This window comes from Peromyscus leucopus, chromosome 7 (assembly GCF_004664715.2).
Source record: "Peromyscus leucopus breed LL Stock chromosome 7, UCI_PerLeu_2.1, whole genome shotgun sequence".
Taxonomy (NCBI): Eukaryota; Metazoa; Chordata; class Mammalia; order Rodentia; family Cricetidae; genus Peromyscus; species Peromyscus leucopus.
In genome coordinates, this window is record NC_051069.1 from 27,282,294 (window position 1) to 27,307,506 (window position 25,213).

Below are 25,213 nucleotides of genomic sequence, written 5' to 3' on the forward strand. Positions count from 1 at the left end.
TGCAATCTGGTCTGTCCCGTGGGTGGAGGAAACCAGATTGGATGGCTGAGAAGGGAATGGCGTCAGCGTGAGGTAATGCTACACAGTCCCTAAGGCCATCTCGGGATGATTTCCATCATCCTATCACGACAGGAAGGCAGTTTTACAGGAAAGACGGTGCCTCCAGTCGCGCTCAAGTCGGGGGGGATAAAAAAGAGAACAAAGTCGGCAAATTGGCGCGGATGCTCGGGCACCTGCACGCGAAGCGGAAAGCGCCGACTGCGAGGGAAAGTGAGCCGCGTCGGCTCGGCCGAGGTCCCCGTAGCACGGGGCGGGACTTCCGGAAGCCATTTGCCTGAGTGGCAGGGGGACCGGAAGTGGAGGCGCTGCTGCTTGGTGCTGGGGCCCGAGGAGGGGACGCGCGCCGGAACGGGGCCGCCGGGACCAAGGGAGCGACAGACGCGCCACCCGCCGACGCCGCAGCCGCTGGGGGCCCGTACGGACCCTCTGCCTCTGTGAGTGCATCGTGGGGACCGCGGAGCTGGGGCTTCGGCGTCGCGGGTGGGACGCGCGGGCGAGATGGTATTGTGAGGCCCGGCTCCCCTCCCCCACCCCGCCCCTCCCCCGCCGCGCCCCGCGCCGTCGCCCGCAGGCCCTCGGGGTGGGGGCCCGGCGCGGCCTCTCCTGCCCTCCGGCGCCCGGGGCCCGCCCTGGCTGGCGGGTGAGTGGCCCGCGGGTCCCCTGGGCCGGCCTCCTGCCTCCTGCCTCAGCTGTTGCCTTTTCCCTCCATCTCCGGGGTGGAACCTCTAGGCCCAAGCCTGTGACTCGGTTGTGCTTCTTTTTTTTTTTTTTTAACGGATCACGCTCTTTTCCCTTTTCGTCGGAAACTGCCCCCCCCCCCAATTAGAAACTTCTCTGTTGCCTCGCTAAAACACCCCAAAGACCCGTGTCAGGACTCTGAAAGGATTGTTAGAAGGCTGTCCTTAAGAGTCACCCCATTCCCTTCGAAGAGCCGAGAGGCTGGGGATTTGCCTGATGGCCTACCAGCTGGGTAAATCTGGTCAGTGGAGAGGTTCCTTGGTGGTGTCCCCACCCCACCCCCGGGGTCCGTGTCCATTTAGCGGGTCAGAGCCGCTGGTCTACACGTTTGATGGACTCGAGGCGGAGTGACTCATTATTCTGCTCTCCGTAGCTCCCAGGCCGATGTTGCCTTTCACCGTTTGTGTACGGACTTTAGGAAAACCCAAAGCTCTAAAGCTTTGGCGTCTTTGACGAGCGTGGCTATGGACAAAGGAAAGAGCACCTGGACGCTAGGAGCCGGTCCTAGAGCGGCATTTTCTACAGCTTTAAGTTGGGTGGAGAGAGTGGGCCAGGGGAAAAAGGATGAGGAGAAAGAGGAAAGAGAAAATACAGGCTTAGCTTTGCCTTGGATGGGTCTTGAGGTTCCTTCCCTGGGCACATTGTTCAGACTTAAAGGTTGCCTCCTTGTGGGTTAGTAGGGGAGGGAATCATTGTGCATTAATTTGTTGGCATGGGCACTTGATGATAAATTATGGATGTGCTGGATCCTGGGGGCCTGCCCACCAGAGACTGAGGAAGGGTATTCTGATGAGGCTTGCCTTCCTCTTCAGAATAACCCTGCCAACTCTCTGAAGCAAATGCAATCCTCAGGCCTTAATGGAAGCACTCTAAATCTTTTCATTCTCATTTCAAAGGTCTCTGTTAGTTTCATGGTTCACACACACCAAATCCAGTTGAGCTAGAGAATGGTAATTGTTTTGTTGGGGCTGGCTTCCACACCTTGCATGTCCGGTGCTGTGTTTTGGTCTAAGTTAAGTGCAGAAGATAGAAAGTTTAGGGTTAGGATTGCTTCCTCGTCCCAGAGAATTTTGAAGGACAACTGAAGTTCCTCTGCAAATTAGTTTTTCATGGAAATTTACAAAACTGCCCACCTTTTCCTTCCCTCATGCTGGTTTTTCCATAAGCCTGCTGTTTGTTGGGTAAAGAGACTGTTAGGAATCAGGGAGGTGAGATAGGAGGTGTTGGGTTTTGGTTTTTGTGCTCCTAGGAATTGACCACTGCCAATGGGAAATGGAGTTACAGACAGAGCTGCCTTGTGGGTGCTGGGAATCAAACCCGGGACCCCTGGAAGAGCAGTAAGTGCTCTTAACTACTGAGCCGTCTCTCCAGACCCCTTCCCCTCTCTCTTTTGTTTGTTTTTTCAAACAGGGTTTCTCTGTGTAACTCTGGCTGTCTTGGAACTGGCCTCCAATTCACTGAGATCCGCCTGCCTCTGCCTCCTGAGTGCTGGGTGTGCACCACTTTCTGAGGGCGGCTGTGATGGGAAATTGCCTTCTACCTGGCTCAGGAATCCCTGCAATTGAGATTTTTTTCTACTTCCATAAGTTGCTCTTTGGATGACTCCTGATTCATTCTTCATTCCTTTTAAAATTTCCTGTATTTTTATTTTTTTCTTTTCTTTTCTTTTTTTTTTTTTTTTGGTTTTTCGAGACAGGATTTCTCTGTGTAGCTTTGCGCCTTTCCTGGAACTCACTTGGTAGCCCAGGCTGGCCTCAAACTCACAGAGATCCGCCTGGCTCTGCCTCCCGAGTGCTGGGATCAAAGGCGTGCGCCACCACTGCCCGGCTTCTGTATTTTTAAAATCTTTATCTCATATGTATGGATATGTTGCCTGCGTGTATGTATGTACTGCGTCATATGTATGCAATGCCAACAGAGGCCAGAAGAAGGTGCCAGATCCCTTGAAACTAGAGTCACAGATGGTTGTGAATTTCCATGTGGTTGTTGAGAGTTGAACCCTCGTCCTCTGCAAAAACAGGTGATGCTCTTAACCACTGAGTCATCTCCTTTTCCCCCCAGGTTTTCATGTTTAAAAATTGTGTGTATGTGTGTAGGTCAGAGAACAGCTTGAGGGAATCAGGTCTATTATTGCACCACGGGGGTCCTGAAGTCAAATTCATTGTTGGCCTTGGATCTGGCACTCAGCCTATTTATTCTTGAACAAAGTATGTTGTTTTATACAAGTATAGGTTGCATGATAAATTTTACTTTACCAAGCTGTTTATTTTTTTATTTTATCACTCAAAACCCTGAACAAAGCACTTCCATCTGAACCCCAAATCTTACATTCTGTTTGAGGGTCTCCCTGTGCAGCCCCGGCTGCCTGGACTTGATGCAGTGTCTGCCTTCCAGATGCTAAGATCATAGGTGTGCAATACTATATACCCAGTCATAAGTTCCGTTTTTTTTTTTTTCCCCAAGGCAAAATGAAGGGGCATGGGAGAAGAAAGTGAGGAACAAAATTTGCTTGCCTAAAGTTAAAAGGCTGTTATAAGTGGGAGAGGATTGAAAACCATTCCAAACTAGATAATCCCTTAAACATGAATACAAAGGCAAAGCACCTGAGTGCAATTACTTTGTGCTTCCAAAAGACACTTGGATCCTGTATTCTTTTGCCAAATCAAACATCTTAAAATACAAAGTAACTTCCCACTATTTCACAAAAGTCTTCAGTTTTGTAAGATTTTTTTAAACCCAGAAATGGAAAACTGAGCCATAAACTCCTGCCATCTCCTCTTCATAGGTCAGACCAGATAGAACAATCAAGAGGTCTAGCCAAGCCAGGCATGGTGGCAAATGTTTTTAATTTCAGCAGAAGCAGGTGGATCTCTGAGTTCGACGCCAGCCTGGTCTACAGAGCAGTTCCAGGACAGCCAGGGTTACACAGAAAACCTGTCTCAAAAACCCAAAGTTTAGGCATTTGGAAGTCAGATAATGTAAACTGTTGTGTTCGTTAAAACAAAAAAATAAAGAATGAGGCTGGCAAGATGACGTGTACGTACACACACACACACACACACACACACACACACACCATACCACACCAATTAAATGTGATTTTTTTTTTCTTTTTAAATTTAAAAAGGAGTGATGGGCCTTAGTTTGCTCAACAGGAATAGATAAGGGCTGGAACTAAAGCTCAGTAGCAGAGTGCTCACCCAACATGTGAGGTTCTGGGTTCAATCCCCAGTGCCACAAAATAGAACAAGCCCACCATCCCACAGACAGCAGTAATAAGTTGAACATTCCTAATCCAGAAATCTGGAGTGTTCAAATCTGGGTTTTATTTTTATTTTATTTTTTGAAAAAAATTCCTGGTACCACAAGTGGTAAATCCCATATCTGACTTCATATGATGGATTACAGTGAAACATTAGGCACACTAGCGGTATTGTATGAAGTTATCTTCACGCTCTCTGTAAGGTGTACCTGAAATGTAAGTGAACTTGGAACCTGATGTTTACATATGGATCCCATTCTCAAGGTATCTTATGTATATGCAAATATGTCCCCACCCCCAAATGCAATTGTGAATATCTCAGAGATCTACAACTCCACAACCTTTATATGACTTCTGTTTCAAATCCTACCTTTCCTACTTAACAGTTTTGCAATAGAACAGATTCCTTTCTGACCTTTAGTTAATTTTTTTTTTTTTTTTTTGAGACGTGGTCTCTCCAGGTAGCCCTGGCTGTCCTGGAACTTGCTATGTAATCCTTGAACTCACAGACCCGCCTGCCTCTACTTCTCAAGTGCTGGGATTAAAGACTGTATACTCAAAGCACAGAGTTGTGTAGCTAGTAAGTCCCTCCCCCCCCAGGGTTTCTCTGTAGCTTTGCTCCTGTCCTAGAACTCACTCTATAGCCCGGGCAGGCCTCGAACTCACAGAGATCCTCCTGGCTCTGCCTCCCGAGTGCTGGGATCAAAGGCGTGTGCCACCACCACCTGGCTGCTAGTAAGTTCTTAATAAGTGTTAATTATAAATTGTTTTCGATAGTTGTTTACCTATTGAGTCAGTTCAGAAAACCTATTTCTAAATTAAACTGTAGACTCAAGAAGGTGTTAAAGTTTATACAGGCTTGTGGTCTCGAGAGTAGGTTGTGACCTGATCCATTAAGTGAGTCTTTGGAACTTTAAAAAAAAAAAAAAACACAGAATTTATTTCTTAAGCCAAAAAAGGAGAAAAAAATAGCTTGCTATAGTGATGCACACCTACAGTCTCCACACTTGGGAAGATGAGACAGTGAGGCAGGATAGTGAGTTTGAGGCTAGCCTGGAGTACATGGCAAGACCTTGTCTCAAAACCCATAAAACTTGATTAATTAATATACATGTCAACAGTAATTCACATATTTAATTCATACACAGATGTGTGTTTGGCTGCTTCTTAAAATATTCTGATGTGTTCCAGTGTATTTGAACTTTACCGGCCTTTATTAATGTGTTTTAATTAGTTTTTTCCTGTTGCATATCTTTATATCTCCATTAAGAGAAGTGTACTTTGTGGGACCGAACATTTCAGTTTGTTCTCATATTTCATTAGGTCTGTTTGAAAAGCGTAGTTAGTGAATGAAAAATAGTGCTATATGTTGTTACATGTATTTCTGTTTTGAAATGGGGGTCTGTGTAGCCCAGGCTGCCCTCAAATTTGCATCAGGCTTCTTGCCCCCTGCCTTCTTGAGTGCTTGGGATTATAGGTATGTGCCACCATAGCCATAGATGGTGCTTCTTATTTGTGTTTTGTGTGTGCATTTGTGTTTATGTGTGATGTGAATGTACTGTTTGTCTGTGGGAATGTAGGCATGTACATGCCACAGTTCCTGTGGAGGTCTGAGGAGGACAACCTTTCAAAGCTAATCATAGCCTTTTTACTTTGAGGCTGCATAAACCCTAGAGAGTTTCCTGTTTCTACCTCCATCTCCCCATAAAGATATGCTGGGATTACCAACACTTTCGTTGATCTCAGATTGTTAGGCTTTCCTGGTGGCAGGTACTTTTACCCACTGACCCATGACCCATCCCCAGCCCAGACTGATACCTTTTTTTTGCTTAAAGACATCAATCCTTTTGACAATTTTATACATGTATATATAATACATTCTAGTTATACTCATTCCCCTAGAAGTCTATTTTTTAATTATCTCCTCCCCCCTACACACACACACACACACACACACACACACACACACACACAGTTTTTCTGTGTATTCTAGGCTGTCCTGGCGCTAGCTCTTATAGACCAGGCTGGCTTTAGAGTCAGAGATCTGCCTGCTTCTGCCTCAAATGCTGAGATTAAAGGCATTTGGGGTTAACTAAAAATTTTTTTAAACTAAATTTTTATTATGCATCATAGAAACTTTGCCTAAATAACTGAACTTTATTTTAATATGTGATTGTTTTCAATTGTCTTCTTACTGTTGATAACTTATAAATTATCTATTATTTTAATCAAAATTATAATAATAATCTATTATTTCATCAAAAGAATTGGCAAAGAGCATCATTACCAATCACATATATACAGTAGTCCAGTTCTGTGTGTTTCTGAATGGGTGTTTAAGGACAATTCTGAACTAGGATTTAGTCTTAGATAAAGAATTAAAAAATGGGGCTGGGTCCGTGGTGGTGGTGGTGGTGGTGGTGGTGGTGGTGGTGGTGGTGGTGCACACCTTTGATCCTAGCACTTGGGAGGCAGAGCCAGGTGGATCTCTGTGAGTTCGAGGCCATCCTGGACTACAGAGCGAGATCCAGGAAAGGTGCAAAACTATACAGAGAAACCCTGTCTCGAAAAACAAAACAAAACAAAAAAGTGGGGCTGGAGGGACAGCTCAGCAGTTAGGAGCACTGGCTGCTCTTCCAAAGGTCCTGAGTTTAATTCCCAGCACCCACATGGTGGCTTACAACCATTTATAGTGGGATCTGATGCCTTCTGACATAAAGATGATAGAGCACTCATATGCATAAAATAAATAAACTTTAAAAAATAATTAAAAAGTAATATTCACTATCTGGTGACACACACCTTTCTTTAATCCCAGCACTGGAGAGGCAGAGGCAGGTGGATCTCTGAGTTTGAAAGCCAGCCTACTCTATATAGGGAGACCCTATCTCCAAAGATAAAAAAAAAAAAAAAAAAAAAAAAAAAAAAAAAAAAAAAAAAAACCCAAAACTAAACCAAAACAAAAAAGTGTTAGAAGTGTTAGGTCTAACTTGCTGATGTATCTGTCATGTTGTTTTTTTTTGTTTGTTTGTGTTTTTGTTTTTGTTTTTCCAATTTTATTTATTATGTATACAGTGTTCTGTTTGAGTGTATCCCTACAGGCCAGAAGAGGGAGCCAGATCTCATTACAAATGGTTGTGAACTACCATGTGGATGCTGGGAATTGAACTCAAGACCTCTGGAAGAACAGCCACTGCTCTTAACCTCTGAGCCATCTCTCCAGTCCTGTTTTTTGTTTTTTGATTCAGGGTTTCTCTGTGTAACTTTGGTGCCTATCCTGAAGACCAGGCTGGCCTCAAACTCACAGAGATCCGCCTGGCTCTGTGTGCTGGGATCAAAGGTGTGTGTGACCACCGCCCAGCCATGCTGGTTTTTAAGAGCATCTAAACTTATAGATCAACTATAAAATGTAAGATTTATTAAATACCCTTTACTTGATAAACATAACATAAACCCCACTAAAGCTGGGCAGTGGTGACTCAGTGTCTTTAATCTCAGCACTTGGGAGGCAGAAGCAGATGGATCTCTGTGAGTTAAAGGACAGCCTTGTCTACAAAGTGAGTTCCAGGACAGCCAGGGTTACACAGAGAAACCCTGTCTAGAAAAAAAAAAAAAAAAAAAAAAAAACCTACCACACAGAACAACAACAAAAAACAACTGGCAGTGGTACACCTCTCTAATCCCAGCAGTTGGAAGGCAGAAGCAGATGGATCTCTGTGAGTTCAAGGCCAGCCTGGTCTACAGAGGGAGTTCCAGGACAGCCAAGGCTGTTACACAGAGAAAAACAAAACAAAAAACCCAATACTAAAATGCCTTTCAGTAGTAAAAGGCAACATCCTTTGACATAGGGAATTAAGTAAATTGGCATAAAAAATGGCATAGACAGTTGCATCCTTGTGTGTAACCATTACCTGTAACAGGCCAGTGAAGACAAATTGAAACACAGGTAAAACTTCCACTTGGTTCTGAGACAGTTTCCCCAGTGACTGCTAATCTTTGGTGGGGTTTGTGTGTGTGTGTGTGTGTGTGTGTGTGTGTGTGTGTGTGTGTGTGTGTGTGGTTTTTTTTTTTTTTTGAGACAGGATCTCACTTGGTAGCCTGAAACTCACTGTATAGACCAGGTGGCCTCAGACTCACAGATATTCCTTCCCTCTACCTCCCAAATGCTGGAAGCTACTATGTTAGGCTTAACCTTTGTTTTTGAGAAAGTATCTCATGTATCCCAGGGTAGCCTTGAACTCATGTGTAGCTACAGTTGACCTTGAATTTCTGGTCTTCCTGTGACTTCCTGAGCGATAGATTTATGGGCATGTACCTGGTTTGATAAGATTTAGTATGATGCTATGAATTGAACCCAGGGCTTAAGGCATGGGTAGACAAGCATGCTACTTAGCCAGGTGTTCCTCAGTTAATATTCATCACTGCCACCCCGTTTTGAGACAGGGTCTTAATATGTAACCCTGGCTAGCCTGGAGCTTGCAGTGTAGACCAAGCTGTCCTCAAACTCATAGAGTACACCAGACAGAAGTACTTCTGTCTCCTGAATTGTGGGATTAAAGGAATGAGTCACTACACCTTGAGTGTTGTTACGTGGTTATTGTTCATGATTTCTAGGAGACAATATGTGGTCTCTTGCCAACCTGGAGTTCCAAATTAGGCTAAACTAGCCATTATACCTGCCTGTCTCCACCTCCCCAGAGCTAGGATTGTTAGCACACACTGTCACACTGGATTTCTTTTTTAACAAGAATGCTGGGGGTTGGATGTGAGCACTTCTGTCCTCCCTGGTCTTGTCTTATCAGTACTTTAATTACTGTACAGTATCTGTGTGATGCTTTAATAGCTAGTGGATTCTAATTATTGCTGTAGTCTTGTTTAGTTAAAATATTTTATGTGTATGGGTATTATGCCTGCATATACATCTGTGTATCATGTTCATACTTGGTACCCAAGAAGGCCAGAAATGAGTGTTGGATACGCAGGAACTAGAGTTACAGAAAGCTGCTGTGTAGGTGCTGGGAATTGAAACAGGGTCTTCAGAAAAAGCAGCCAGTGCTCTTAACCTCTGAGCCATCTCTCTAGCCTATGTACTTATAAATTATTTTATTTGCCTATTTATCTATTTATTGAGACAAGATCTCTCTACATCTCTACGTAGCAGTGGCTGCCTGGAACTTGCTATGTAGACTTGGTTAGCCTTGAACTCACCTTGATCTGCCTGCCTCTGCCTCTAGAGTGCTGAGATTAAAGGCTTGTGCCACAATACCTGACTCTAATTTTCTTAAGCATTCATATGTATGATATATGTGTGAATGCTAGTGTCACTGTGTGTGTGTGTGTGTGTGTGTGTGTGTGTGCGCGCGCGCGCAAAATAGAGAAAGAGAGTGTCTGTAGGCAGGCAGGCAGGCAGATTGGAACACGATTTTACAAAGTTGGTTCTCCCTTTCCACCATGTGAATTCTAGAGATTCCAGGTTACCAGGCTTTTTACTCTCTGAGCCATTTGACTGGCTCCTGTCTTTTTGTCTTTTTGTCTGCCTCTGGTTGTTTGCCATGTGGGTGCCTGTGGAGGCTAGCAGAGATTGTTATAACCCTTGGAGTTACACGTAGTTATGAGCCACTCCACATGGGTATTAGAATCCAAACTGAAGTCCTCTGCAAGAACAGCAATTGTTCTTTACCACTGAGCCAGCTCTCAGCCCCCCATAGTCATTCTATAGTGTGTAATTCTAACAACCTAAAAGGCTGTAATGTAGATTTCATTGTTCTATAAGTATCTAATTTTTAAGCAATATGGTGCTTTCTACAACCTGTTATCATGAAAACTAACATAGGATGGGTGTGTCAGGTAAAGTATATATTTGGAGCAGAATTTGTACCTTTTTGTCGGGGTGGGGTTTAAGACAAGGTTTCTCCATGTAGCTCTGGCTGGCTGTCCTGGAACTCACTCTGTAGACTAGGCTGACCTTGAACTCACAGAGATCTGTTTACCTCTGCCTCCAGAGTGCTAGGATTAAAGGCATGGGCCACCACTGCCCATCGAGTTTGTTCATTTAATCTTAGTTACAGAGGAGTGATGGGGGTTAATGTTTTAGATGTGATGCTCCCTTCATAAGTGATAAGAAATTATCTTAAGTCAGTGATAATATTTTGTAGACTTAAGCAGTCATGTCCTAGAACTCATATCTGCTGAAAATCAACCCTGTTTTAGTTCCTAAGCTAAACCCATAATAAAATAAATATTATTTTAACCTGACAGTAGGGGCTGGAAAGATGGCTTAGTGCTAAGAACACTGGCTGCTTTTCCAGAGGACCCAATTAAATAGCCATCACCCACGCGGCACTTAACAGTCTTCTGTAACTCTAATTTCAGGGGATCTGAACGACCTCTTCCGGCTTTAGTGGGTACTGCACACATGCGATGCACAAACATACATACATCTATACATAAACAAAACTAAATCTTTTTAAAAATACAGCAGGATGGTGGTGCGACATATCTTTAATCCTATCACTCGGGAGGTAGAGGCAGAGGCAGGCAGATCTCTGCAATTTCGAGGCCAGCCTGTTCTATTCTATAGAATGAGTTCCAGGACATCCAGAGCTACCCAGAGAAACCTTGTCTTGAAAATCAAAATAAATAAATAGTAACTGGGCTAGTAGTGCATGCCTTTAATTCTGGTACTCAGGAGGCAGAGGCAGCCAGATCACTTGAGTTCAAGGCCAGTCTACATAGTTCTAGGACAGCCAGAGCTACATTGTGAGACCCTGTCTCAAAAAACCTGACAGTATTTAGTATTTAATGTTCTTGTTAATAAATGAAACATGACAGACATTTCTCTTCAGGTGTAGAATGAGCCAAGGAGACTCCAACCCAGCAGCTATTCCACATGCAGCGGAAGATATTCAAGGAGATGACAGGTGGATGTCTCAGGTAAAGGGTGGTGCATATGCATTACTTGTGTGGCTAGATCACTTTGTTTCATGTGTATGCAAGTAAATGTGTGTGCGTGTACAAGCTAGCATGTGTTTGCACGCATGTGATGGCCAGAGATCTGGTGTTTTCCTCAATTGATTGTTCTCCACCTTACTTTTGAAATAGTGTCTCTCACTGAACCTGGAGCTCACTAATTTGGCATGACTAGCTGGTCAGCATACTTCAGGGATCCTCTCGTCCCTTGTTTCCCCACTGCGGGGGGGGGGGGGGGGGCAGGGTTTAGTTGGTTGGTTGGTTTTTTCATTTTTTTACTTTATATGTACATATCTGTGTGTGGGTGCCTGAAGGTGCCAGGACTACCAAGAGTTGTTTTGTTTTGTTTTTGTTTTTCAAGACAGGGTTTTTCTGTGTAGCACTGACTGTCCTGGAACTTGCTCTGTAGTTCAAGATGGCTTTGAACTCAGAGAGATCCTCCTTCTTCTGCCTCCTGAATGCTGGGGTGAAAGATGTGTGCCACAGGGCTGGAGAGATGGCTCAGTGGTTAAGAGTACTGGCTGCTCTTCCAGAGGACCCGAGTTCCAATTCCCAGAACCCACATGGCAGCTCAACTCACAACTGCCTTTATCTTCAGTTTCTGGGGATCTGACACTTTCACACAGACAGATATATATATATAGGCAAAACACAAATGCACATAAAATAAATTATTTTTAAGAAAGATGTGTGCCACCGCCACCATTTCTTTTTTCTTTTTTTTTTTAAATATTGTTTTTGAGACAAAGTCTTCTAATAATCCTGCTTCTGCCTCTCACATGCTGAGATTACAGTCATAAAATGCTCACTAGGTAAATACTCTACCAACTGAGATCCCCATCCCTGATTCTAGGGTTTAGGAAAAAGGAATAATCTGTAGACCTGTCCCTGAAACTAGATTAGAAACTGTTGCCTAGCCAGATGGTGGTGAGTTCAAGGCCAGCCTTCTCTACATAGTGAGTTCCAAGACAACTAGAGCTACATCGTGTAAGACCCTGTCTCAAACAACATCACATGTTTCCAGATGTTTCTCTTTTCTTCTTCTTTTCCTTCTTCTCCTTCTCCTTCTCCTCCTCCTTCTTCTCCTCCTTCTTCTTCTTGTTCTTGTTGTTGTTCTTCTTTTTAATGTTTTTTCAAGACAGAGTTTCACTGTGTAGCCCTGGCTGTCCTGGAAATCGATTTGTAGACCAGGCTAGCCTCAGACTCACAGAAATCCACCTGCCTCTGTCTCCTGAGTGCTGGGACTAAAGATGTCCCCCAACACATCCCGGCAAAAAAAAGTTTCTTAACCAGATATGCTAGGTAGCACATGCCTAGCATCTAAACTCAGGAGATTGAGGCAGGACTGCCAGGAGTTAAAGCCCAACCTGGGCTACATATTTAGATCCTGACTTTAAACAAACAAAACCAAAGCCAATGAGTAGGGCTGGGTGTGTGGTTCAGTGATAGACTTAGCTGGGCCCTGTGATGCACACCTCTAGTTCTGGTTATTTAGTAGACTGAGACAGAAAGATCACTTGAGATCCAGAGTTTGAAGCCAGCTTAGGCAACTTAATTGAAAGGAGGGGAAGGGAGAGTGAGTCAGGCATGCCACTACTGGGTTACTACTGCTTTTAAACTTGGATTAGACTGAAAAGGATTGAGTACTGATCTACTGACAGTTTAACATTTGGATGTTATAGCTGTGTTCAAAATGTGTATTATATCTAAAAGCTAGGTATCTACTTCAAGAGGAAGCTGAGAAGAAGAAAAAAAAAAGACTTGGGTTTTAATTAGATCCTGGTTCAAAGATAAATGTAATACTTTTTAAAGAGTCTGTAAAGCCTGAATATGGACTGGATGTTAGATGTTAATGGGCTATTTTTTATTTTCTTAGTATGGTTTCATAAAAGAACATTCTAGGGGTTAGAGAGATGGCTTAGCAGTTAAGAGCACTAGCTACTCTTCCAAAGGTCCTGAGTTCAATTCCCAGCAACCACATGGTGGCTCACAACCATCTGTAATGAGATTTGGTGTTCTCTTCCGGCCGGCAGGCATACATGCAGACAGAACACTGTATACATAATAAATAAATAAGTTAAAAAAAAAGAAGATTTTAACTTGTATTTGCTGAAGTACTTGAGTCATGGGTAGTAGAGAGATGGTTCAGCAGTTAAGAACATTTGCTACATAATTATGAAGAGCAGAGTTCAGATCCAGCACCCACATTGGGTGGTTCACAGAACACCTGAATCTGCAGCTAAAGGGATAGGTTGCCTTCTTGTGGCTTTCTCAGTCACCCTCATACACTCACATGCATATGCAGGCCTACGTAAAGTAAAAGTTTAAAAGAAAAAAATTAAAAGAATAGTTTAGTTCACACCTATTTTCCCAGCACACTTGGGAGGTAGAGGCAGAAGGATACAGGAGTTCAAGGCTAGCTTGAGGTGTTTGAGACAGTTTCCAAAAAAAAAGCTGGAGGTGGCACACACACATTAGCTACCAACACTCAGGTTGAGGCAGGTGGATCTCTTGAGTTTGAGACCATTTTGGTCTGTATATCAAGTTATAGGCCAGCCAGGACTATATAGTGAGATTTCGTCTCAAAAACAACAACAAAACTCAAATAGTTTAACAGTACGTAGCTGTACAAAGAGATAAAGCAAATGTAGAAAATGTTGTCATAAGTTTGCATCGGTGTGGTTGCCAGGTCTATAAGGCAGCACAGAGACACAAGGATGAGGAGGATTGCTGCAAATTTTGAGGTTAGCCTGGTCTATGTAACAAGTTTCCGGTGAGACCCTGTCTTGAAAGGTTTCTTTTTGTTTTAAATTGTGTGTGTGTGTGTGTGTGTGTGTGTGTGTGTGTGTGTGTGTGTGTGTGTGATTATGTCTGTGTGTGTGTGTCTCTGGGTCAGAGGGCAACTTACAAGAGTTGGTTCTCTCCTGCCATTTGAGTTCCAGGGTTCAAACAGGTTTGCCTGTAAGGGCCTTTACCTACTACTGAGTCATCTTGGTGGCCCCAAAAATGCCTTTTTATTTATTTTTCCTAATTTAAGGAAAAGGTAGGGGTTTTTTGTTTGTTTGTTTGTTTGTTTGTTTGTTTTTTAATGATATGGAGCATTATGATATTCTGGATTTGGTAGAATTGTGATTTTCTTGAATCTAAACCAATAAATAGAATGATCAGTATGGTAAGGGTAGAAATTAATTTCCAATTAACTCAGAAAAAAAGAATAAGCTTTAGGATAGACTGAAAAGGATGAATAGCTTGGTTTGCTTGCTTGCTCTCCTATTGTATAGTGTTGGGGGTGGATCTCTGGGTCTTGCCCATAAAGAATGTTTTACAGTACCTGGTTGAACAACAATTTGTTTAGGCCAACAAATTGTGAAAGGAAAGAAATACCAATTTCTTATTTTTCTTTCTTCTACAAACCAGCATAATAGGTTTGTTCTGGACTGTAAAGACAAAGAGCCGGACGTGCTGTTTGTGGGAGATTCCATGGTACAGTTGATGCAGCAGTATGAGGTAAATCAGAGGGTATTCTTGGCTCCTAGTGTATGTCCACTGATAACTTACAAACTTTCTTTCTAAACTGACCTCATAGGCTTAGGATTCAGAGATACTCTAGTGCCGTCTACAAGGGAAGGCAGATCTACCTAGTGGGATTCTTGGTGTAGTTATTTGTAACTAAACTCCCTTTTTGCTCTTGACTTCCAAGAAGCTTGCTGTATTTGCCTGGTGGTGATGTATGATTCTTACTTCTGTTTAGTGTGTGTGTGTGTGTGTGTGTGTGTGTGTGTGTGTGTGTGTGTGTGTGTGTTGGGGGAGGGGGCAGGGGGTAGAGATCAAATTTCTCTGTATAGCCCTGGCTGTCCTGGAACTCACTCTGTAGACCAGGTTAGCTTCAAACTTCAAGATCTGCCTGTCTATGCCTCCTGAGTGCTAAGATTAAAGGAGTGCACTACCATTGCCCTGCAATTTACTGTATATTTTTGTAATGGGCTTTTCCGAATCTTTTTAGGGTTGGGCATTCTTCCAAAGGAAACTTAAAAGAAAATACAGCTTTGTTTCTTTTTGGTTCCAATACTATTAAGTTTCTTCAACTTGTATTTCTTCACTGGTTTTTTTGGAGACAAGGTTTCTTTATAGAACAGTTATATAACAGTCTTGCCTGTCCTGGAACTCTCTCTGTAGTCCAGGCTGGCTTCAAACTCATAGAAATCCAAGTGCTGGGATTAAAGGCGTGGACCACTACCTCCTGGCTTCACTTCATTTTTTTTTAAATAGTTGAATTCATGAAAAAGTGTTTATTGAGCTGACAGCTTGATTTAGGGTGTTGCTGTCTCAATGGGCATAGAATGTGCTGTGCAGGTTCTTGAGCAGAGACTCAGTGCTTCATTAAGAACTGAGTCATTGCACGCTAGCATCTCAAAGCCCTTTAAGTGAGTGGCATATTGTTTTCAGTGCAAACATTTGAATAAGGAACGTGGAAGGTTAGCATGTAGAAGACTAGTGGCGGTGGTAGTGCACATCTTGAATCCCAGTACTAGGGAGACAGAGACAGGCAGATGTCTGAGTTTGAGGCTAACCTGGTCTAGAGTGAGTCCCAGGACAGCCAGGGCTGCACAGAGAAACCCTATCCCAAAAAGTAACAACAAAACCGTGGAAGATTTATTAGTTTTAGATGTATTAAATCATGTTGCAGTTGAAGAAATTTTATTTCCAGTGATTTTTTTTTTTTTTTTGTAGTTTAACTATATCAAGTTTTTTGTCTTTAGATATGGAGAGAGCTGTTTTCCCCACTTCATGCACTTAATTTTGGAATTGGGGGAGACACAACACGACATGTTTTATGGAGACTAAAGAATGGAGAACTGGAGAACATTAAACCTAAGGTGATGAAACATACTTTTAAGAGAGTATGATTAATCTCGAATCTTTCAAATATGGCTGTTTGAAGCAGTGGAAAATTGCTTCTTGAAAGCCCTGTTTTATGCTTGCTCTTTGCTTCATGCTTGTTTATGGGAAACATCATTGCTTAGGAAACATACTGAGAGAGGCACTGGCTTAAAAAGGACTCAATCTGTTGTTTGGTTGAGTTATATTGTGATTGTTATGACTCTTCACATGTAGGAATCAAATTGATGCTCAGTAGAATGTGCAATGTGTGGGCCTGGGCAGTATGGTGGGAAACAGAGCCATGACTCACTTTAGCAAATTCTGAGCATATAAACAGATATATAGCCAAGTTCTCTGAGTGCTTCTGAAAAATGTTTAGGACAAATGTGAACAAATGAATCTGTAATGCCTTGTCACATTATAAACATCTGCACTTGGTGCACAGCATATAAGTTTTTAAAACCCTAAAGAGAAAGAAAAGAAGAAACAAAAGAGAGTCACTAATGAAAGTTGGTTTCACTGGGCATAGTGGTGCATGCCTTTTAAATACGAGCGGAGAAAACATGTTTAAAACACAGCCTCCATCCCAGTGACTCCTTTCTTGAGTGCACCAGTGTATTTATAGCCTTTGCACTCCTGGCTGCTCCTGCTATTGCATAGTGTATTTCCAACCAGGGAAATCTTACTGTGTGTGAAGCAGTTCCTTAAATCCCACTTTAATACATCTGTCTGCCAGGAATGTTTCATTTTTATTCAGTTGAGTTCATTGTTTTTTTCTGTGTAGTTAATCAATTGTGAGAGTAATTCCTTCTTGTTTCTTCCTGGTATAATTTTGGCACTGAAATATTAAATACTTGTAATTTATCTTGAAACATAATATTAGGCATAAGTCACTGTTTTTTGGGGGAAGGAATTTGATTACATGTATTTATTTCATGTGTATGCATTATGTGCTGCAGTGCATGTGTAAACGTCAGAGGGCACTGTGTAGAAATGGGTTTTCTCTTTCTACCACATGGGTTTGGAGACTGACTGACCTCAGATTGAAGGCTTGGCAACCATGCAGCCATTTCACTTTCAGTTTCAGTTTCCCAGACTGAAGTTACTCAACATCCTCTGGGAAGCAGCTCATTCTTCTTTTGATTTTTTTAAAGTTTTTATTGCAGTTTCTATTTATTTTGCTTGTGTCTTCACGTGCACACATGTGAGTGAACATACTGGCACTGTGGAGGTCAGAGGACATTTGTGGGAGTCAGTTCCTTCTTTGCAACTTGTGGGTCCAAGGGAATCGAATTAGGTCATTAGGCTTCTTGGCAAATCCCTTTACCTGATGAGCCTTCTCACCTGTTTCCGATTCTCTTGCTTTTCATTTAAATGTTTCATGTTCTTTTATTTCTTGGTCTTTATCTTCTCCCTTCTTTTTCCTTCCCTCATTATAGGTCATTGTTGTCTGGGTAGGAACAAACAACCATGAAAATACAGCAGAAGAAGTAGCAGGTGGAATCGAGGCTATTGTACAACTTATAAATACAAGGCAGCCACAGGCCAAAGTCATTGTGCTGGTAAGTAGTCTTTCTGGGTGGAGAATTTTATGTCTTTAGACCCACTGGGAATCTTTTTAAAAATGGTATCTCATCAATACAGAGTCTTTAAGTGGGAGCAGTTTCTGATGGTTGTTGTAAGGACAGGATGGTTAGAAGGAAAGGTCATGGAGGGAGGTATTTGCTATTACTAGTAGTTCAGGTTTTATCTTGTAGGTGCTGAAAAGTCAGATCTTTTTTGACTGATGTGTGTCTGAAGCCAACCTATAAGAATTAGTTTTTGCCGGGCAGTGGTGGCGCACGCCTTTAATCCTAGCACTCAGGAGGCAGAGGTGGGTGGATCTTTGTGAGTTTGAGGCCAGCCTGGTCTACAGAGCGAGATCCAGGAAAGGCACAAAGCTACACAGAGAAACCCTGTCTTGAAAAACCAAAAAAAAAAAAAAAAAAGAAAGATTTATTTTTCACTGGGTGGGTGATGGTGGCAAACACCTTTAATCCCAGCAAGTTCTAGGGCATCCAGGGCCACATAGAGAAACCCTATCTTAAAAAAAACCACCACCAACAACAAAAGAAATAGTTCTCTTCTACCACTATGTAGGTGCCAGGGATCAAACTCAGGTCATCAGGTTTCGTGACAGCTTTTACCCAGCTCCAGATCTTAGTTTTTATTTCATGGCATTTAATTGTTGGTATAGCTATTGCATTTTATGCCTTATTCCATACTGGTATGTTGTGACTGAGTGTTTAGCTCTGAAAAAGCTTCCTGGGAATGTTAATGTATGAACAGTTCAGGGTAAGTTCTCCATAAATATTCTTTGTTTTAAAGTGGATATTAAGGAGCTGAGGGCATATAACTCAATGGTAGAGCATTTGCATCGGATGTGTGTGACCCTGGATTTGATCCCTAGCACCAAATTTATGTATAAAAAATAAACCAAATTTGATAAAGGTATTGATTATAGTCTTATCAATAATACTGAAACATTAGATGTAACCTAAATGATGAATCTGATAGGGGAGTGATCCCAGAGCTTTTTAATACATTAGCACAGATCATATTACAACTATGAGTGGATGTGAAAAAGACCATGATGTTTTGAAGTGGAAAAACCTATGGTTACTTAAACATATACACATTTATTTGGATACATAGATACACACACACACACACACACACACACACACACACATACATACACACATACATACATACATACATACATACTATTTGGAAAGTCTAAAAGAAACAGAATTAGAACAGTTTTTAGAAGTTTAAAGGGATTAAATTATCTTTGTGTATGCATACATGTATGTGTCTACATGTGAGTGTGAATGCTATGATGCACATGTTGCAAAACAACTTCAGATGTTAGTCTTTGCCTTCTACCTAGTTTGAGACAACATCTCTTGTTCCACACTGCATATTCCAGGGTAGCTGGCCCACAAACTTCCAGGAATCCTCCTGTCCTTACCTCCTGTCTCAGAATAGCAGTTCAGGGATTGTGGATAACTGCTGTGCCTTGCTTTCCTTGGATTCTGGGGAACTTGGGTTCTTGTGCATGGGCAGCAAGAACTTACCCATTGAGCCATCTGTGTGGCTAGGAGTTTAATGTCTTATTTTAGCAACGATTTAAAATCAAAGGGGGAAAAAATGAACCAGCATACCTTGGTACTTTGATTAAGGAAAATGTTATGCAAATACATAAACTTTTTCTCATTTTTTTAAATAATTAGTTATTTTGTGTGTGCCGTACAAACTTGATTTTTCAGGGGTTGGGGATTTGGCTCAGTGGTAGAGTGCTTGCCTAGCAAGCACAAGGCCCTCGGTTCTGTTCTCAGCTCCGAATTTAAAAAAAAAAAAAAAAGACTGAGTTGATTTTTCTTATACCACCTGGTTTCTGAGGATTGAGGTTAGATCAACAGGTTTATTGGCAGTGACTTTTCTCATTGAGCCATCTCAATGGCTATTTTTTCCTCGTTCTTTTTTTGTAAATTCTAGTAGATATGTTGCCCCGATCATGAGAAATAGTCATTCTGTTTTTTATGACTTGAGAGTTAGAACAAAGTGTGTGTTTATTGGTCCCTGGTCATATTTCCTGGTTATTCCTTCTATCTCAACCAGACTTTGTTAGCATTGTTAACATGTGAAATATTAGGTATAGAGTCTTCAACTTTTTCTAGACAGGGTATTCTGTAGCCAATGCTGGCATCAGACTCAATATGTAGCTGTAGATATTTAACTTCTACTCTTTAGCCCCCAACTGTGAGGATTACAGGCATGTGCCATCCATCACTCCTAGTCCCTGAGTTTGCACTTAACAGTAATAAGCTCAGCTTTAGGACTGACTTCATCATTTGAAGTGTTTTAGCATAGCAAGTACAGAGGGAGATGAACCAGTGTAACAATCTGAGAATTCTCTGGCTTTTGGGGAGCTATAAAATCATAGGTACATTGGCAGCCAAAGCCCCAACACATTACTGAAAGAACTAGAGTAAATATGTACAAGTGTATGCTTTGAATATATGTTTATTTTTTGTAAAATAAAACTCACTGTAAGGCTGAGCAGTAGTGGTGCACAACTTTAATCCCAGCACTAGGGAGGCAGAGGCAGCTGGATCTTTGAGTTTGAGGCCAGCCTGGTCTACGGAGCTGGACAGTTCCAGGACAGCCAGGGGTACCCAGAGAAACCCTGTTCTGAAAAAAACCCAAACCAACCAAACAAACCAATAAAAAACTCACAGTAAGGGCTGGCACTGTAGTTCATGGTGGAGCTCTTGCTTTACATTCATGAGGCCCTTGGTTTAATCCCCAGTGCTACCAGTAATAACAAGTAAGTAAAATAAAGGACACACAATAAATCTGTTCTTGAAATACAACATCTTACATACTCTGTAGCACAAATTGGAAACAAAATTTTTACCTGAATAGCAAGCAGTTACATTTCGTTGTGTGCCATTACTAGGCATCGGCCAGCTGCAAGGATGGCAGTGTCTGGCAGTACTTCTGTAATAGAACCAACTGATTATCTGATGAACACTACTGCTAGTTTGCATTGATAAAATCTTGCTCTTGCCGGGTGGTGGTGGCACACACCTTTAATCTCAACACTTGGGAGGCAGAGGCAGGTGGATCTCTGTGAGTTCCAGGCCAGCCTGTACTACAAAGTGAGTTCCAGGGAAAGTGCAAAAGCTACACAGAGAAACCCTGTCTTGAAAAACCAAAAAGAAAAAAAAAAATCTTGCTCTTGACATGTAATATTTCTCTTTACCATAGTAGCAAGACAGACGTTGATTTATCTGAAAATTGTATTAGATCATTGATATACAAGTTAAAATTAACTTAGGATATATTTATCTTACTAGGTATGTAATTCATGTGTTTCATTAAGACAGCTTTGATTCCAATTTTCTCTCTCTTTTTTTTTTAGATTTATTTATTTATTATGTATACAGTGCTCTGTCTGCACATATCCCTGCAGGCCAGAAGAGGGCACCAGGTCTCATTACAGATGGCTGTGAGCCACCATGCGGTTGCTGGGAATTGAACTCAGGACCTCCGGAAGAGCAGGTGGTGCTCTTAACCACTGAGCCATCTCTCCAGCCCCCCCAATTCTCTTTCTTATAATATGTTATAGTGTAGCTTTCTTTGGCATTGATAGGTTTGTCTAAGCTACATTCTCCTGACAAGGTATATAGAGAAAGAATTGAAGGGAGGACATACTGGCTTTGGGAGAACTAGTGGGAGATATTTTAGTAATTGGGATGAATAGCATTAAGTTCCTAAGCAAAAGTAATGTATATTATCGTGGTGAAGAAAAAGAAGATGGAGGCTGCGGATGTGACTCAGTTGATACAGTGCTTGCTGGGCATGCAGTGAAGCCCTGGGTTCCATTCCTGGTACCACATAAACCAGATGTACTGGTATATGCCTGTAATCCTTAGCCATGTAGTAGTTTGAGGCTAGCCTGGGATTCATGAGATCCTGTCTCAGAAAACAAAGATTAATTAGAGAAATATATAGAATGTAAGCATTTAGTGATTCCATGATAAATAAGGAATGTGAGGTGAGAGACTTGGGATGTTGGAATGACAGTTGATACAATGGACAAGGAGCACAGTTTAAAGAGAAGATGGTGAACTGCTGTTGGACATGCTGTGGGGACTTCAGGAACATTTCATCTGTAGGTGGAAGTTCAGTGGAATTCTGAAGCTCTAAAAATGATCTTGGCTAAGGTGTTCAGAGTGGCAGGCTAGAGAGACAGCCTAGTGGTTAAGAGCACTTGCTGTTCTTCAAAGGACCTGGGTTTGACTCCCAGTACCCACATGATGACTCATAACCATCTGTAACTTCAGTTCCAGGGCATCTGATACCCTTTTCTGTCCTCTTTGGGTACCAGGTACAGATATGGTACATAGACATATATGGAGGCGAAACACTCATACACATAAAATAATTTTAAAATGTTCAGAACGAAGAATAGTGGGTCCTAAAGATATCCGCAATCAGCAACAGTTTGAGGAAGACACTCAAGAACAAACAGGTCAGCTTTAAATAAAACTACCATAGTCAGGGCTAGAGAGATGGCTTCCATGACTAAGAACACTGACTGCTCTTCCAGAGGACCCAGGTTCAATACCCAGCACACACATGGCACCTCACACCTGTCTGTAATTCCAGTTCCGGGGCTTCTGACATCTTCACACAGACATACATACAGGCAAAACACCAATGAACATAAAATAAAAATAAATTATATTTAAAAAGAAAAAAAAAACCCAACCTGCCATAGTCTGATATTTTAGAAGCCAGAGTGTGCCAGATGGAACAGATATCCCAGGAATACTGGAAGTCATAAATAAGTAAAGAAAAACAAATAGCTCTCTCTGTTAATGCTCTTCTGTGCTCTGCCCTAGGGTCTGTTACCTCGAGGTGAGAAGCCCAACCCTTTAAGACAAAAGAATGCCAAGGTGAACCAGCTTCTCAAGGTTTCCCTGCCGAAGCTTGCCAATGTGCAGCTCCTGGATACAGATGGGGGCTTCGTGCACTCGGACGGTGCCATCTCCTGCCACGACATGTTTGATTTTCTTCATCTCACGGGAGGAGGCTATGCAAAGATCTGCAAACCCCTCCATGAACTGATCATGCAGTTGCTGGAGGAGACACCGGAGGAGAAGCAAACCACCATTGCTTGACTGGCCATCAGTGTTACCAGCATCCCAGCTTCCTCAGATCAGTTACACCACTGGCACTACAGAATCCTTTCTTAAGGCACTTTGCATTGTACAATGTTCCTGGATGCTTGTATCTAATGTTTGAAGGGGAGGAGGAGGGATTTAAACTGGTCCTGTATATAAAAGTTGGTTTGGCACAGGAGAAAAATTAGCCAAGGAAAATTCATTTGAAACCAGAGGGGACTTTTTAGTTGTATATGACACCTTTGTCGAATCATCACTGTTTTTCCTAGGACAACATCAAGCACGAGTACAACATGAAGATTCTTTTCTTGGCCCTTTTTTCTATGGATTATGTCTTATGTGATAATTATCACATCTACTTGGCTTTAAACTTATTTTTGGTCCAGTTGTAAGGTTCATGAGTTAGTGTGTTGTGTTGTTTTGTTTGATTCATGTATCCTCAGTATTTTTATATAACATATAGCATCAGATTAAACATGCTTGTCATTCAAATGCGGAAGATGCTATAGTTACAAGTGAGTCTGTTCCTCTCAATCTAGCAGTGAAAACAAGTTCTGGGGACTGGGGGGGTATTATTTGTATGCTGCTGAATATCATGTCTATAATAGACCCATGCATGCAGCCTTTCCTCTGCTTCCCCTTCATCTCTTTGCGGATGGGTTATTTCCATTGCAAGCTTTTAACTCATTTTTGATCTAGGAGTTGCATTGCTGTCAGGATGATCTTACTGATGTATAACTCATTCTGTGTGGTGTTCTGTGATGTAGGGTCTGTGTGGTGTTACTCACCCAGAGTTCTGGTTGTCACCCCCTCCTCCCCAACTTGTTATGGTTTGCTTTGTTTTGAGCATTTGTGGTAGGGGTCAGAATTGTTTCCCATTCCATAATGCCTGATGTTATTTTAAGTTTTATATTATCTTAAGGTGTATATGTTTGTTTTCATTTTATATATATATAGAGATAGATATATATATATTTTACAGTACTGGAATCAAACCCAGGGCCTAGCACATACTAAGCAAGTGCTCTGCCACTGAAGTAATCCCTAGGCTTGTTTGTTTTTTAATTGGTTTAATTCTTAAATTCTATCAGTAAAAAAAAATTGGCTGTTTAAATGGGAAACAAGCTGCTCTTTGTAATAGATGTGCTATCTTTTTTGTTTTTGAAGGCAGAGTTTCTCTGTATAGTCCTGGCTGTCCTGGAACTCTCTGTTTACCAGGCTGTCCTCAAACTCAGAGATCAGCCTGCCCCTGCTTCCCCAATGCTAGGATCAAAGGCATGCCCCACCATGTCTCACTTTGGATGTGCTAGCTTTATTCTACCATTTTAGTAAGGATGAACTAGGTTCATTTTTTAGTTTTTGAGACAGGGTCTTGCTGTGTAGTTCTGGGTACCCTGGAACTTGCTATGTAGACCAGACTGACCTTGAACTCCCAGAGATCTACCTGCCCCTGCTTCCTGAGGACTGAGATTAAAGGCATACACCACCATGCAGGTGTCTCATTTAACTTTGAAGGTTCCTTATGTAATATGTGTTCATCGAGATTTCAAGAGAGCTCTTTACAGTCCTACTGGTTTGCTCTTGAGCTACACAAACTGCCACTTGGGAGAACAGTAGATTTTTGGTTGTCCAATATGTCTATGGACCCTTTACAAACTGGATCTACAAACATTTTAAACTGGACCAGGTTGGGGATTGAAGTAACCCATTAAATGTGCTCTGTCATGATTCTACTTAATGGTTACATTCAGTAGCTACGATCTAGGCTTTATGTTCTGCTTTCAACCCAGCTATCAGGGCTGGTTTGTGCTGAGACCTGCACCTGACAGAGAAGGATTAGAAGTTGGGATGGCGTTTTTTCCTGGCGAGCCTCTTTGTAGGAGTTTATTTTAATGCATAGTCTTGTGAATATATCATGTCTTCATTAGCAACAGGAAAATACACATGGTGTTTACTAAAATTGTTTACTACATTCAAATTCCCTTTTATTTTTTTAGTAGCTCAAGCTCTTGAGTTTTTCAAGACATTGTTTTCTGAACTAAGGTATAATTTTAGGAAGGAGATCTAATTAAGCCAGAATTTTGTGTGTAAAAAGAACATTTTCTATCCTGGTGTTTCTGTGTTCCTCGGGGAGAGTAGGAGTATGGTCCAAATGAATCCATTAGGTCACTCCTGCAGCATGCGCTTGTAGTTTCTCTCTTGACCAAGGATGAACTAGTCCTATGAGCTGGCCTTCAGCTCCTGCATATGTGTATAAACCTCAGATGTTACTACATTTTATATCTACCAGAGCTATTCAAGCAATAGTATTTGAACCACTAGCCTTTTAAATAAAACTCTGCCCTATTGCTAATGTGCAGCTACCGAGTCCACTGTCATTTCTTGCCAGGTTTATTTGTGCTGTTTTAGGGGAACAGTGTTCATTGCTTTTTCTTTGATTTACATCCCAGATTGCTTAGTCTTTGTAATTTTTTTTTTTTTTTTTTAAGATATGAACTGAATGCAGTGTCCACATGAAATGTCCTAGTTTGTCACTGTGATTAAGGGACCAGACAGCTAGCACAGA

General features: G+C 41.9%; 1 protein-coding gene across 1 annotated transcript; it reads left to right on the top strand.

The window, feature by feature from the left end:
- Nucleotides 1–324: 324 nt before the first annotated feature.
- On the top strand, nt 325–23,146 carry Pafah1b2 (platelet activating factor acetylhydrolase 1b catalytic subunit 2). The gene is made up of 6 exons (XM_028866466.2): nt 325–494; nt 10,906–10,993; nt 14,447–14,536; nt 15,790–15,906; nt 17,350–17,472; nt 22,366–23,146. The coding sequence occupies exons 2-6, from the start codon at nt 10,913–10,915 to the stop codon at nt 22,642–22,644; spliced, it is 690 nt and encodes a 229-aa protein (XP_028722299.1). The 5' UTR covers nt 325–494; nt 10,906–10,912; the 3' UTR covers nt 22,645–23,146.
- The last annotated feature ends 2,067 nt before the right edge of the window (nt 23,147–25,213 follow it).

Coding starts and splice junctions, on each gene's coding strand:
- Pafah1b2 (XM_028866466.2), top strand. CDS start 10,913: ATGAGCCAAGGAGACTCCAACCCAGCAGCTATTCCACATGCAGCGGAA. Junction 10,994..14,446: donor ATGACAGGTGGATGTCTCAG/GTAAAGGGTGGT, acceptor TCTACAAACCAG/CATAATAGGTTTGTTCTGGA. Junction 15,907..17,349: donor TGGAGAACATTAAACCTAAG/GTGATGAAACAT, acceptor CCCTCATTATAG/GTCATTGTTGTCTGGGTAGG.